Source organism: Lolium perenne, chromosome 3 (assembly GCF_019359855.2).
Source record: "Lolium perenne isolate Kyuss_39 chromosome 3, Kyuss_2.0, whole genome shotgun sequence".
Taxonomy (NCBI): domain Eukaryota; kingdom Viridiplantae; phylum Streptophyta; class Magnoliopsida; order Poales; family Poaceae; genus Lolium; species Lolium perenne.
Genome location: NC_067246.2, coordinates 196,769,189 through 196,784,483, shown reverse-complemented (window position 1 = coordinate 196,784,483; position 15,295 = coordinate 196,769,189). Strand labels below are relative to the sequence as shown.

The window sequence follows — 15,295 nt, the reverse complement described above, 5'->3', positions numbered from 1 at the left end:
CAATACTTTAATATACAGAACAGAAGAGACACTTGTGCTCACTGATGTCACCTCTATCACTATGCCTCAATACATCTCTAGTCAAAATACTTTCCTTGGATATCAACCAAGAAAACACTTTGACCCTGGGTGGACCCTCATTTTCCAAATAATTTTATCACATTTTGGCAAATGAACATGGAATTGCTCATAAAAGGACTATACAGGTAGACCCTTCTCTGGATTGGAAGTCCAGATAAATTATCTGGCTTAACCTCTACAACAATATCATTCATGATCTCATTTATTTCAACCCACATTTCCACATAAGGTCCCCAAATCGAACTTTTTTTAGATCAACAGGGAGCGCTTCCTGACGAGGTATGAACTCGTCAATGCCTACTAATTGTAGATAGACTTAGGGTTTCGTGGAAAATAGAGGGAAAGTAGAACTCGAAGGTGGTCAGACGAACAAAGGCGTCCAACTAGAACAATACGGTTGCTAGGGTTTACAATTGATTGATCTTCTTTTCACCCTCGACTTCGCCCTTATGAAGGAGGCGAAGCCGAGACTTTCCGTGTCGTACAAGTACACGAAATATCGGGCCGTATTGGGCCTTTCCATATGCTATTACAAGTTTCCCTGTATTGACTCTAATTTCTTGGGCTTTACATATTCGGCTTCGTGGGCCTCCAAATCTTCAGGTCCACGCATCTTCGACTCCAAGAACATAAACAGGGGTACACTCGTGGTATGCCCCTTAGGCATACATATGTCACTTCCAGCTCCATTTTTATTTAAAATGAAACATAACAGCGTATCAGGTTCTGAAAACGAAAATCCTACATCAAGACCACATGGGAATAAGTTTCTGCTGAAAACGCACGCGAGTCTACCTCTACTTGAGGCCCGCGACAAACACAACAAAGGACCTCGGCAAACACTAACATGAAAGGAAAACTAGACACCAGCTATCAGGCCCCAAATCGACCTTCTAAACTGTAACCCTCTAATCCAAATATTTTTAGCTTCTGCCACTGTTAAATTCCGAGAGGTAGTAATAGCATATAGCCTATGAAACTTTTCAGACAGAGGGTAATTCCCAAGCCACTTATCCTCCCAGAAACATGTGCTCTTCCCATTTTCAAGCCCTTTCCGCTAAAAGAAAGCAAGGAAAAGGGGTTTGATATCCATCAAAGCATTCTAAAATTGTGATGGACCAGGTTTCTTCTCCGCTTGAGTAAGAATTTGATTCTGAAGGTATTTCTTTCGCAAAATACTTTTCCAAATCCACTTCCCCAGCAAACACACATTTATTAACTTTAATTCAAAACCCCTAATCCACCTAAAGCTTTGGGAGTACTGTATCCCAATTGACTAAGTGAAGTTTCCTAGAGCCAAGTTCTTCTTGCCACAACAGTCTCTTCCTAAACACACCAAACTTGTCACACACACACACACACACACCAACTGGTAAACCATAAAAAGACATCATGTGTATTGGCAAGTTACTTAAGAAAGAGTTCAACAAGGTGACTCTTCCTCCAATGGGTAGAAGTTTACTTTGCCAGCATTCTAGCTTTCTGCCCATTCTATCCTCAGATGTATTCTAATGTTTGTTTAGTATCCTGATGGAGTTCCCATGAATTCCTAACTAAGACAGAGGCATACTACCAGATTTGCATGTGAAAATCTCTTCATAATGCTCAACATTGTCCTTCGGTATAAAACATAAAACTTCAATTTTATGAAAGTATTTTTGCAATTAATAATAAAGAAAGTTGTATGCATCTATGGATACAGAGTCTGGAGCATAGCCTCCATTTTGAAAGAAAATGAAAAATTATTTTTAGGCTAGACAACTGTTAAAATATGCATAAAATGGTTTTGAGGTTTTCGGCATTTTCCTCGCATTCCTTAAGCTGAAACAAAGTATCATCAACATATTGCAATATGCACATGCCTTGGTCCTGTAATTCAGGTGTCACATCCACCAGAATTCCTAAAGCAATAGCTCGATGGATCAAATATTACAAAGAATCAACTTTCACATTAAATAAAAGAGGAGACAGCGGATCTTCTCGTCTTACTCCTCTATGGCACTCATAATCATGCCAATAAGCTGATTAGAAAACCTCTATGGTACTCGTAATCATGTCAATAAGCTGATTAGAAAAACCTTTTGGTTTGTATCATAATTATACACAGAAAAGCCCAATCAATTTGGTCTCTTCATCACCACCAAATGTGAGTTCTCTTAAGTCTTAACTGAGGCTAATGGTCGAGATCGACCGCTGAACGCCCACAAGTAACAAAAACTAGTAGCGACGCGCACATGGCATGGAGAGAAAGCGTGCGTGCTCAATCGCCTGTGTCCAGACTCCAGACGAGGGAAAGGAGGAAGAACTGTACCAAACTTGGGGAAAGCAAAAGGGAAAGAAAGGTTGCATTTCATGTTTCTAGGCAGAAGCTGAAGGTAGTGTATAAACGCTGCTTCATGTTCTTACTTCTTACACGTGGATATGAAACGTGCTGTCGCTGGCTCTACAAGCCAAGCAATACAGTGTAGTACGAGTAGTTTACTAGCATTCCAAGGAACCCGCGAGCAATTTCTTGGTTTGGGGAAGACTGCTAGATCCTCTCGTCACATCGGTCTCATCCTTGTCCGCGATACAGAAGCACGTTTGGCATTTAGAAATTATTACTCGTAGAAGCCTTTGCCCGATGTGACGACTGTTCATGCATCTCTGGACTCCCAAAACTCGCACGGAGACGGTTCGTTTGTTACACAAAGAAGCATGCGTATCCAAGGAGGATCGATGCCGGTTGTTTCGCAGCAAAGGAGATGGATTACAGGATTAGCAGCCCTCTGAATTTTTTGTAACCATCGTGTCTTCCGGGTCCTGTCGAGAACGACGAGCAAGACGCGGTTCATGCATGTCAGTCAGCAGGATAGCCCGGAATGTCATTGTACACGCCTCTTCCTTAGAGGAAAATCATGTGCAGGTTCACGAATGTGACATCACCCATGATGATGTAATTTGTTTGGTTTGTCATGTGCAATCGTTACACACTCAACACGACGCATACGGAGCATCGGAAGAGCGACCCGCTAGTATAGAATTTGCCATGGCGGCACGTTGTTCTTGGCTGTTTTTTTTTCCGAGGTTTCGGGGGGGGGGGGGGGGGGGATTCCCCACCGCTTGTTGCATTCCACTCGAAAGAGCCCAAGAAGACCATGTTCTTTACAAAATATGATAGAAATACATGGGGGTTTACATGGGAAGAGAGAACACAAAGTAGGTATACCACAAAAGGGTTACAAAGTGACCAAGAACCACGGCACATGCAATTCAGACCTACAAGAACACCATAGAGATACACCGCCATGAATCCAAGCTTGCCGGAAGTGTGCAGACATGACAGTAGATCAACATCTTTAGTCTTCATCAAGCCACCCGAAATGTGGCAATTTGGTTGCCGCTCTTGCCGCGGAACTCCACTCGCCCTGCAGGGGAAGGAAGCCCGGAAGGAGGAAGGACCGCAAAAAGAGAACAAGGAGATCCCAGACCAAGGATGGTGTCCTAGCAAGCACCCTCCACTCGCCCTCTAAGGGGAGGAAGCCCTGGAGAAGGGAGACCGCTGCTAGGAGACGAGAATAGCCGAGGAGATGGGCTAAGAACTTGTTAACCCGGCTTCAGACTAGAGAAAAAGCGACACATGTAACACAAACCGGTCACGAAGAACTCCACTTTTTGCGAAAAGCCACCCCTCCGCATCAAGCCAGTCGGGCCTGACTATGTGGTTGCCGCTCTTGTCGACGACATCCACTCGCTCTTTGGGGGAAGGAAGCCCCGAAGAAGGGAAGAACGAAGCTAGAGAGCGAGGAGATTCAGCCAAAACAAATGTCGTCTGGGAAAACGCCTTCCACTCGCCCTTCTCGGGAAGGAAGCCTCGAAGGAGGGAGGGCACTGCACAGAAGACAACTGCAAGGATGAGTCCAGGACTCGCTAACCCGGCGTTAGAGGGGTGTACTGGGCAGCCAAGAGAGGACGAAGCATATGAACCAGGTGAAGATAGCTCACAGTACTACTGTAGAAGCAAACACATGGGAAGGGGAGGCCAAAATGGGAGGAGGAGGTGGTGGCTCGGGCGCCAGATAAGAGGATGGCGACTCGGGCGCCAGAGAGGAGGAACTTGCAGCCACACGACAGGGCAGCGCCATAGTCGGAGTGATTCCAATGCGACACCTTCAAGAAGGTAAACAACGCAAGGGGACGCCGTCGTCGCAGAGCTTTCACCCGAAAACACATTGGTGTTGGTGCACCCCCGAACCAAGCCACAAGGGGTACGACGCCAAAAGGCCGCCGCCACGGTCGCTCAAACATGAAGTCAGAGAAGGGATTCCCAGAGGAGCACCACACCAAAACTCAGGGGCAGCTATCGCGGCACCTCCTCGAGAGGCGCAGTTGCACCATGCCAAGGGACTGCACGCCCGCAGCCAAGGAGCAGCACCGCTGCCGCACCTGCCAAGCCCAACATGACAACTGCAGCACCCTTGATTTGCCGTCGGGGCAGCAGCCAGAGGGGCGGGCCACGACCACTAGGAGGAGCAGCATGAGGCCTGGCCACGACCACTAGGAGGAGCAGCATGAGGCCTGGCCAAGCCCTGGGACCGAGAAGAGGTCGCTGGAGCGGAGCGAAAGCCAGGGGACGCGGAGCGGCGCTCCCAGCTCTGGGATCGACAGCCGGTCTGACGGGACGCAGAGCAGAGAGGCGACCAGGAATGCAGCCTCGTGCGAGGAGGCTCGGATCTGAAGCCGCAGGGGGCCATCGGCCAAGCACGGCCACGCGCCGCAGCGGATGCGTGGGGAGCAGACTGGCCGGCCGACAGACGATTAGGGGAGCAGGGAGGGGTGGAGGCGTGGGGCGGTGGAAAAAACGGAGGGGCAGCGCGCCACCGCCGTCGTCAGTTGGCTGGGGAGGCCACCGGCGGCGGTGAGGGGATTCGGTGGTGGGGGAGGGCCGGGAGGGTGGCGGCGGGGGTCACCTCGGAGTCGCCTTTCGAGCGACCCGGAGGCGCTAGGGTTCAACAATTTTTATTCACTTGCTTGAGTATGGAGAAATATTCGTTCAGCGGGTGAACGACCAATCGTTCTTGGTTGTTAGACTGTTGGTTATAATATTATAGAAATATTAGGATTGCTGAAGTACAATAGAAACGTTGGTGTGAAAGCACAGTTTAAGTGGTACCCACTATAGCGACATGGTTAAAATTTTTTTTTTTGAAGTGCCATAGATAGTCCCAGGGTGATGAAAAAGAGAGTAATATGTACCAAAACCACCAAATCGTAAATAGTCAAAAAAAAGGTAGTAATATGTAACAAAACCACCAAATGATCGTAAATGGGTAGTATGTCAGCAGTATTACACTCTAGATGCAGTGCCCGGAGGGATATCTCGTGCTGGTTAAAAGGTTTGCTATATAACGGAGCAAATCTTTTTTGAGAGATACCATAGAAAAGGTAGTACTCCCTCCGTTTCAAAATGTAAGTCGTCTAAGGATTAGTCGAAAGTCAATGTTTTTTAAGTTTGATTAAATTTATACACAAAAATATAAACATTCACTGAATCAACATGAATAGATTCATCATAAAGTATATTTTCTTAATATGCCCATTCAATATTGTAAATGTAAATATATTTTTTAAAATATTTGATCAAAGTTAGTAAAGTTTGACTTTTGACAATAGTTGCTATAGAAGAATTGCTAGTATTTTCTTGGGCTTAAAGAGGTAGCGTGTGAAAAGTAAGTACTCCCTCCTTGCTAAAATATGGTGCATATAAGGTTTTCGAATGATTTAAAATAATAATATATATGCATCTTGATTCTACGTATATAATATACATCAGATATTTTAGATGTTGATTCTACGTACCTGATCAAACTTAACACCATTTGATTTTTAAATAAATCTTATATACACTACGTTTAGGCAAGGTGAGAGTAATACACAACAATTACAAGTTCAGTCAAATAAAATTAGAGTTACCCGCTTTGCCACTTTTTCTAGGTTAGATAAATGTCATGCGAGGATAGAATTACTAAAATCAGCTACCATAATTTTAGTCCGATACAGATATATTCATCTTGATAATACTACTTTTTCTACGTTTTTTTATTTTATAAAACTAATCCGGATATTTACCACATCCACTTCGTTGGTTTTAGTGCGTCCATTTGCACTTTTTCGAATACAAATGTTGGATAATGGAAAATTTAGATTATTCACTATCAGTTTTAAGCCCTACATTTGATGTAGTCGCTCTGTTTATAAATATAAGATGTTTTAAATATTTAAATTGAGCTAGATAAACATCATAACGAGTGAATCCACATACTAAAAATAAATAAATACATATCAAAATAGATGAATCCACTAAAAACTAAAATATCTTATATTAGTGGGATGGAGTTGTATATAAATCATAGCATCATATAGTAGCAGGTTCCCTCCCCTTCCACACAAGCTGCACAGGCCACCATCATCATAGCCATGTTTGCAGGTGCGTCTGCCCAAGCACTCAGCACAGTTTTATCCTGCCTGCATACGGGTACTGCAACTTCTACGAGCCCTACCGAAACAGAGCAACTCCCTCGCCTGTCCAAGCAGTCAAGATCCGCGAATCCTCCGCATCAAATTCCATCATTGCGCCCGCAAGCCTCTAGGATGCAGTTTCGTCATCAGTAAAAGCGCAGGAACAAGATAATTAACCCTGAATGAAAACAAGAAGGAAAACTTGCACTTTCACAGCATAATGAAGTAGGAATTTTTCCGATGGGCATCATAGCCGCGGGCCCCCACCGCGCGGCCTCAGATGCACGCTCAGGGCTCCTCCTCGGATTCGCTGCTAATGCTGACGGCAGTGCTGTGCATCAGCGCAAGTCACGCAGCTTTTGCGCTTAGTTAAGCTTTGCCATGGCTTTTCCTCCAAATTATAACGAGATTAAAGCCCTAAAGCCAACCCCAAGGTCAGACTAAACAATGCTTTCCGACCTCCTTTTCCTCCGTCAAAGCTAGTGTAGCTTTGGGCCATTCTCGCGACCTTTTACTTCCCTCTCGCCGCGACAACGCAGGGTAAACGAAGGGCGGAGCAGCAAGCGAAAGCGAGACGAGCATGGAGCGGCGGCGAGCGCCGGAGATAAACAATGGCGAAAGAAATGGGCGTGGCGCGGTTTCCCGAGCCCTCAGAATCACGCGCAGATCTTTGTCTTCACCGCCCGCATCGTACGTACGCCACATCGCTCACGCCTCCACCGGCACCGGCTCGTCGGCCATCATGGCGCTGCGGAGCGGAAGGGCCCTCCGAGACCTTTTTCGAGCTTTTCCGAGATCCCAACCTTCCGTCTCCATCTGCTAGCTTTTGCTTGTCCAAGCCAAGAAGAAACCATATCGCAAAGTTCTTGCAAGCAGAGGAGCCCGGTTGGTTATGCATTTTTGTGACATCTCGTACGTGTGCATTGCACATAATTATGAGACCTGGTGATCGTCTTGCTGCTGAGTATGGTCACATCCGCCATTCGACGGAAATGGCGACGAGATATCATGATTCGTGCTATTTTTTCTCATAATTGTGAACGACACACATAGTGAGAGGCTATGGCAGTCAAAATTAAGGCAGAGAATGTAGGAGTGGAGTGCCTAGTTAGATACAGGTAGTGTTCGTGTACAAGGAAGACGAGAGCATGAAGAAAAAAAGATGGACGAAAGAACTGGCACCCTTCCACGCTTGTACATGTGGGTAGAAGGTGGCTAAAAGAGCCTAAAAGGAGCTCTTTCTCCACGCCAAAAAATACAAAAGAAGTCTCACACAAAGGACTGTTAAAGATCTCGCTAGCTTGCTAAACAACCGCATGCCCTCCAAGCTTTTAACAATTTGATGTACTACTGTACTTTCGTCGTCTTTTCCTCGCCCCCTTTGCGAAATTCAGCGCGAAGCTTCGGTCCCGCTCCCTCGAGGAATTCCCAAGCGAAATGTTGTAGTTAGAGCATGCAAAGCAAAGAGAAGTCCTTTGATTTGGTTGGCTACGATGCTCGTCGGCATGGAGGTTCTGTTCCTGGATCACTCCACGACCGCAGAAGCGACGAGTCGCACTCCGACATGGACGCTGCGCAGAGCAAATTCAATCGCGCGTCAGAACAACTGCTTCGTTAATGGACGCGTACTCGCGAACTTAGAGGACGGACACGTACCACGGTGGATGGACTCCTTGCAGTGCGCGATGGCGCTGGCGATGCAGTCCTGCTGCTCCAGGAGCGTGTCGTCACGGCGGGACGGCGGCGACGAGAACTGAGCAGGAGCCGCCGTCTGCGCCGCGGACGCCGACCGGCTCTTCCGAAGCCGGATGTCCGCAGCGGGCGCCACCCTCCGCAGCCGCCTCGAGATCTTGCCCAGGTACCGCCTGATCACGTCCGCCGAGGGCTGCCCCCTCTTAGCGCCCGTTTCTTGTTCTTGGTCCGGCGACGGCGAGTCGTGCCCGTACGCGGCGAAGATCCTCGCGGAGCGCGCGCTGCTGGAGCTGCGGGAGAAGCTGGCGCGGCCGCCGTAGAAGGCGGCCTTGGCGGACGCGGCTCCGAAGCTGAACGTGCGCAGCCTCCCGCGCCTGCCGCTCGCGCTGAGCCGCGCGGCGGCGGCGTCGTTGGGTTCCGAAGCGCAGAACTTCAGCTGCGGGGGCAGCGCGCCGCCCCACCCGCACCGGCCGAAGGAGAGGCGGTCGTAGGGCGGCGAGGACGCGGAGCAGCTCCGCTGGCGCTGCAGCGAGATGACGAGGTCGGCGTCGCCGCCCGCGCCGCAGGAGGAGGAGGAGGAGGTTGAGGAGTCCTCGGACTCGGAGCTTGACCCGGCGCTGGAGGCCGGCGCGGAGCGGCAGCACGACAGGTCGAGGTCGAAGAACGGGCCGTCGTCGTCGTCGACGCCGTAGCCGTAGCCGCACGGGGTGGCCGGCGCCGTCGCCGCGCTCGCGGTGATCGTGGACACGGCGCGGGCGCGGCGGCGGAACCGCCGCGCCGCGAGCAGCCAGAGGACGTGCATGGGCGGAAGCGCGGCCGTGGTTCGCCTCGGACGCGCGTGGGTGCGTTCGTGCGTGCGCGTTCTGTCCGGTGTTGGGGCGTGGGGCGAGCTTGGCGAGTGTGTGTGTGTGTGGTGCTGTGGAGGAGGTGGTGGTAGTGGCCTACTGGCTTTTAAACGGGAGCGGCAAAGTAGGCAGACGTGTGTAGATCTATCAAAAAAAAAAAAAAAAACTCGGGTCCGTTTTTTTTTTTTGTTTTTGTTTTGGCGGTGTGACGAGTATACTTTTTTTCTCGAAATAATGATATACCCCGGCTTCTGCATCATGCACACGGCCATTTATGAAAACGATTCAAGTATTGTTTTACAACTTAATCATCGTCAAGAATTGATACAAAAATCAACCAGCGAAAGAAACACAAACTACTCTGAGAACACATCAAAGTATTATCCTAGTATGACGCCAGCTAGCCTGGCACCAAATATCATGAGCGACCAAGGAGCCGTGTGCATCCCGCTGTCCCTCCAGCGAAAGAAGGCCCCACAGTTGAACCTAATGTGACACCATATGAATAACCTGCAAGAAATGAAAAGATTGTTTTTTTTATTAAAGATAATATCATTTCTGACCCGCCATATAGACCAACATAGCAGAAACCTCAATCCAGATTAAAGCTTTAGATGTCTATCTACTCCATTCAACCAATTACCAAATATATTAGTAGTATTGGTTGGAGGTGAAAGATCATACGTGAAATTAACTGTACGCCAAAGAAGCCTAGCTAACGGACACTCAAAGAAAAGGTGTTGAATAGATTCCTCGTCTTCACAAAAAACACACTTCGTGCACCCATCCGTGCTGAGATAGGTTTGGAGAGTAGATATGGATTTTGAGTGCAACGATTTGGACATGGTTGCTTGGGTTTTATTTATTTGGTGCAATTGTTTGGACCGGTCTTGGGAAAGTCGGCGGCTTTGGTACATTCACTGTGACGTAATTGTGTCTGAGAGGCCTTCGCAATGGTTATCAACCAACCCCAGACATCGCAATATCCCCCATCTTTGCCGAAGAGGACACCTTCGATAGCCAAAAGACGACGACTTCAAGAAAAGAGTGATGCCATCGCTCGGACCTAGGGTTTCCCCGAGCACCCAAGAGAGAGAGAGAGAGAACACGGTCTGGGCCATGACCAGGCATAAGACGGCGCCGTGGTCAGCATCAGCTACCGCGAAGCAGGGTTTTCACCCCGGTCATGGACCATGACCCCTAATGTTGCCCAATCGGAAGCGAAGTGTGCACAAAAAGGGCGTTCAAACGATGAAACAGCCGAGAGACTAGTGATGGTGTGTCGACAAGGAGAGTTTAGATAGAGTTGTTCTTCTTTGTAAGTGAGTGGTGTGGGTCGAGACGTGGCTTTGACATTCAACTTAGATATGCTAGTTATTCACAACAAAGAGTAGTAATCGTATCGTAGGACAGAGATTTGGTGCACATGAGCACCAGTGATCTCATTTTTTTAAATAAATAAAAAATCATATTTTTGAGTTTCAAAAAATTCTGAAGAAAAATCTCCATTATAGCCAATAATGTATCCCACAACCGTGTAAAATATCAATTTAAAATACATAATATTTTAAGCTACACAAAAAAGATAAAAGTGCGGATCTGAGTAGTCATTTTCAAATCAACAAAAACATATCAGATTTTGTTATTTTTGACTAGCACAAAGTAAAAAGAATTTTGGGTTGAGATTTTCCATGATTATGAGATGTATCACTGACAATATACAGAATTATATTTCAGATTTTTTGATAACTAATAAACATTTTTTAATTTTTTTTAAAAATGGCTAAAGCACTGAAGTTCGGGAGCCAAAAGCACTTTTCGTCGTATCGTAGTCAAAATTCTGTCTTGCGCAGAAAAAGTATGGTACGCCTTGGGGAAAAACGACCATCCGAGAGATTGGTGAGGCCAACCATGCATGTCGAATTTGTCAATGTTTTTTTACCGGATTTCACATTTGTCTCTTCCCCACCTACCTGATCGCCGATATCCACAAGATGCCTGCTGCTTACCAGTTTTGCGTCGTCGCTAATCATGCTGGGTTACCAACTAGCTAAGCGAAGTTCGATTTCTTCCACACTTGCAAAAGAATAACATAGCTCCTTTGAGCCCTTTCTGGAAGAAAGGGCGATCGGCGTTGTAGTACGTCTGATGTTTAGAAACTCCTCGCCTCGTGAAGTCGTGATCGGTACTGATGAGCGGTGACAGAAAGCCGATGCGATGCTAACCACCATCCTCCATAGCAAAAACGAAAAACTTTGGTTCTTCGCTTTCCCGCGAAAATCATGGATACGTTCAAATGATAATGCTTGGTCCCTGGCCCCTGGCGGGGTGTGGGGGGCTACACTACACAAGTGTGTGTTCATGTCATATGCATCGATCGAAAGAGACGTCCGGGGCCAGTCGGGGTTGCAACGCCTACACCCCCACACCAGAGAGAAGAAGATTCATAAAAGTCTGCGACGGGAGAACATGAGCAAGCTTGCGGAGTGGGCGGCCTGCCTGCTGCGCCACTCGATGCCTGGCGCGAAGGGAATTGACGGGCACCACCACCGCCAGGGCAAGGGCAGGCGCAGCGCAAGCGCAAGCGCAAGAGGCAGACGCAGCAGCACTTGGCCAGTTGAGATGATGACTGATCAGAATGACTCACCGTGCAACCGAAAGAGATGGGTCTTCTCGAATAGTCCTCCATGGCGACAGGCGACATGCCCTAACCTCCCCCAAAATCCCCAATCAAATCCTATCCTTCTTCTCATATCTCTCCAATCCGATCCCAGATCCTTAGCCTACCAACCTCTACCCTCCCTCTCTTGCTCAGATTCGTGTTCTTTCCCCCTCTTTGCTTCTCATCCTAGTGAGTCAAAGCCTTACCTTATCTGCTCCAATGGAAGATGGTGATGAGAGGATCTCGAATCAAAGAAAGGAGACCGACAAATCGGAAATACCTGACTTAGCACTCACCATGCAGGCAATGAGTTTATCAGATCCAGGGCTATGCAGAATCCACGGAAATCAAGTGATGAAGCAAGAAGTGTTGGATTTCTCTTGTTGCTTGATAATGAAGGTAGCCAGCACTGGTGCAACTCCAAGATCCCTCTCGCAGCGGAATCTGGAAGAAGCAATGTCCAGAGCATGGAAGGAAAAATATCATGGCATCACCCAGGTATCAAGCTCAGTCTTTATGGCACATTTTAAATCGCAAGAGGATATGGTCGCAGTTTACATAAAGCAGCCTTTGGTAGCAAGTTCAGAAAATTTGCTAGTTGACTGGTTTGATCCTTCCCTGAATGCTACATCAAGCTCAGACTATAAATTTGATAATATCCTTGTTACGGTTAGAGCTTATGGAATTCCCAGAAATAAAAGATCCATTAATTTGCTGAAGAACATACTTAATCAAGTTGGAGAAGTATCTGATTTCCATGTTCTTCAAGAGAGCAATCTTTTTGCAAAACAGGATTATATTTGGGGTACAGCAAAAATAATGGTAGCAAAGCCATTAAAGGATAAGGCTTTAGTGAGTTTCGAGGACAACTCATCAACTGTTGCTTATCTCCATTATGAAAAAATAAAAAGAGCCTGCCTCTTCTGTGGAATCTTGTTTCACAATGTTCAAGACTGCAGTTTAAGAAATAATTTCATCTCAGAAAGGCAGAAAAGGAGACAGTCTAGTGCAGATATACCAACACACAGATTCGGGCAATGGATCATAAATGAGAAGCTCATACCGGCAGAATTAATCAACAACGCCAGATTGGGGGAACAATCATCAAATCAAGAAGGTCTTCTTATTCTTCAAAAACTTCGAGATCTATTTGCTCAAGATCCCAAAGGCAAAGGAGAAATGATAGACCCTTATATTAGTAGGACAACAGAGAATGACAGAAGAAAATTCAGCAGGCAGATCCGTTCCTGCTTTGCATCGGATGCTATGATTCATCAACAAGGAAATGAAGGAATACTTTCTCTACCAACTACAATGGGACAACATCAAGGACGAAACGTGTCATGGAAGACACAGCTCAAACCGATGAGGAGCAAAGGCTTTAACTGAAAGAGAAAACAATATCACTCAACAACCCAATATAGAGACATCAGTTATTGGAGATATTGGTGAAAGGATGGCACCGGCAGATTTACAGTTCACCTCAACTATCAAGAATCAGCCAGCAAACCTTATCACTCAGAAAGATAATGAAGGAGTTGTCCTTCCTCTGCAGTTTCCGGAAAAAATAAATAGTTCAAAAAGGTCTGCCCCGCCTACAGAAGAAGTCAATCAACCAATAGCAAAAAAAGTTTTGGCTACTCAGAACAATCAGTCCAGCTCTCAAGAAATTCAAATGCAGTCGGTTATGATGGAGAACCAAGGAACACCTACAATACTGCAGTGCGCAAGGAGAGCCACTCCACCATACAACCCGGCCTTATCTCTCAACCAAAATGCTCAAATGATAAATGAAACCTTGTTTGGTCACAACACTGCAGTAGGTCAGAATATTTCAGCCAATCTAGGTATTCTGGGAGCAGCTCCAAATCTGCCTGTTCAATCAGACTCAAACACTCACATAAGCAGAGAAAAACGTAGGCCTTCTGGATGGGATGTACAATCACAGAAAGGGACATCTTTTTACAAGCCAGGAGCAAATACATGGAAAAGACACACAACAGCTACCAATGCTAGAAAAAATATGTGTGCTCAACGAACTCTAGCATCACCATGCAGATCGGATGCTAGTAGTTCTGTAGCTGCTTCTTATGACCATGACCCACAGCCACCGCACACGCCCGATGAGTGTGCAGTTCTCAGGGCGTGCAAGATTCTAGGCGGGGAGCTTTCTCGTCTCCGCAGGCAACTGGGGAACCATATCAGGCACCGGTAATGTATAACGCAGGAATTCATCAAGGAGTACAGGGAAATCAAGGAACCCAAGTGAATCATGCGCACAACATGGAAAAACAAGAAATTATAGAACAAGCTCACAATGCACCAGACATAGATGCTCAACACATTGAGGCAGCGGCGCCAGCCTTCAAGGCGCCACGGGCGCCATGAAATCTTTAGGATGGAACTGCCAAGGTATGGGCAAGAACCTTGGCAGTACTAAAATGCTTCATCTTGCCAGGATGATTGGAGCGGCAAAACCACAGGTATCTTTTATTTCTGAAATTAAATCTTCCAAGGTAAGTTCCTCTGACTTGGTTTCTAGATTTAATATGTCTGATGCTTTTGTAGTTCCCTCTCGGCGTCGTTCGGGTGGGCTTTGGCTGATGTGGAATGATGACCTCAAGCTCACTGTTCATAGTTCTAGCTTCTATGTAATATTAGCTACTGCCACTATTCTCTCTAGTAATCAGCATTTTGGTCTCATCTGTATATATGGCGACCCGTACCATCGTCAAACTTGTGATATATGGAATCATGTCGCCTCTTTTGTGTTTGATAACCTTAATCTGCCTATGCTTTGTATGGGAGATCTCAATGAACTGTTGTATAGTGCAGATAAGAACTCTCAAAAGCTTAATGTTACCCGTATGAATGCTTTTCATGCTCTTATAAAAAACTGCGGGCTCTTTGATTTAGGATTCAGTGGTCCTGCTTATACTTGGACTAATAAGAGATTTTCTTCTAATCCTATTTATGAACGTCTAGACAGATGCCTAGTCAATTCTGAATGGTGCACTAACTTCCCTGTTTCCAATGTCTATAATATGCCTATCATTCACACTATCAGTGATCATGCTGCTATTTTACTGTCTACTGATGGTCCTGTTAAGAAAATTAAAAGCACTTTCAAATTTGAAAATTGGTGGCTTAAAGAAAATGATTTTCAGAATCAGGCAAAAACGGCTTGGAATAATTCAAAAAATAAAACTTTCTGGAATAGAACTAAACATCTTGCAGGTCAATTAAAAATCTGGTGTAGAAAGAGGAAACCATTACAGGAAGAGCTTGATAACATTCAAGAACAAATCAAGGAGATTCAAATGCAACCGCTGGAGAAGCAAGACCATAACAAAGAAGCTTCGTTATCAATAAGGTATGAACAAACTCTTACCAAGCTTACTGATTCTTATATTCAAAGAGCTAAAAAACATTGGATAAGAGATGGCGACAGAAATACTTCCTTCTTTCATAGATCTATTATTAAAAGAAGGAGAAGAAATGCTATAATTTCTATCAA

At 46.2% G+C, this 15,295-nt stretch overlaps 1 protein-coding gene across 1 annotated transcript; it reads right to left on the bottom strand.

Moving 5' to 3' along the window:
- Window positions 1–7,613: 7,613 nt before the first annotated feature.
- On the bottom strand, window positions 7,614–9,208 carry LOC127343010 (uncharacterized). Its single transcript, XM_051369087.1, has 2 exons — window positions 8,236–9,208; window positions 7,614–8,150 (listed from the first exon to the last, which is right to left on the bottom strand). Exons 1-2 carry the CDS (start codon window positions 9,071–9,073, stop codon window positions 8,068–8,070), a joined length of 921 nt encoding a protein of 306 aa, XP_051225047.1. The 5' UTR covers window positions 9,074–9,208; the 3' UTR covers window positions 7,614–8,067.
- Between the last annotated feature and the right edge of the window lie 6,087 nt (window positions 9,209–15,295).

Coding starts and splice junctions, on each gene's coding strand:
- LOC127343010 (XM_051369087.1), bottom strand. CDS start 9,073: ATGCACGTCCTCTGGCTGCTCGCGGCGCGGCGGTTCCGCCGCCGCGCC. Junction 8,151..8,235: donor CAAGGAGTCCATCCACCGTG/GTACGTGTCCGT, acceptor TGCTCTGCGCAG/CGTCCATGTCGGAGTGCGAC.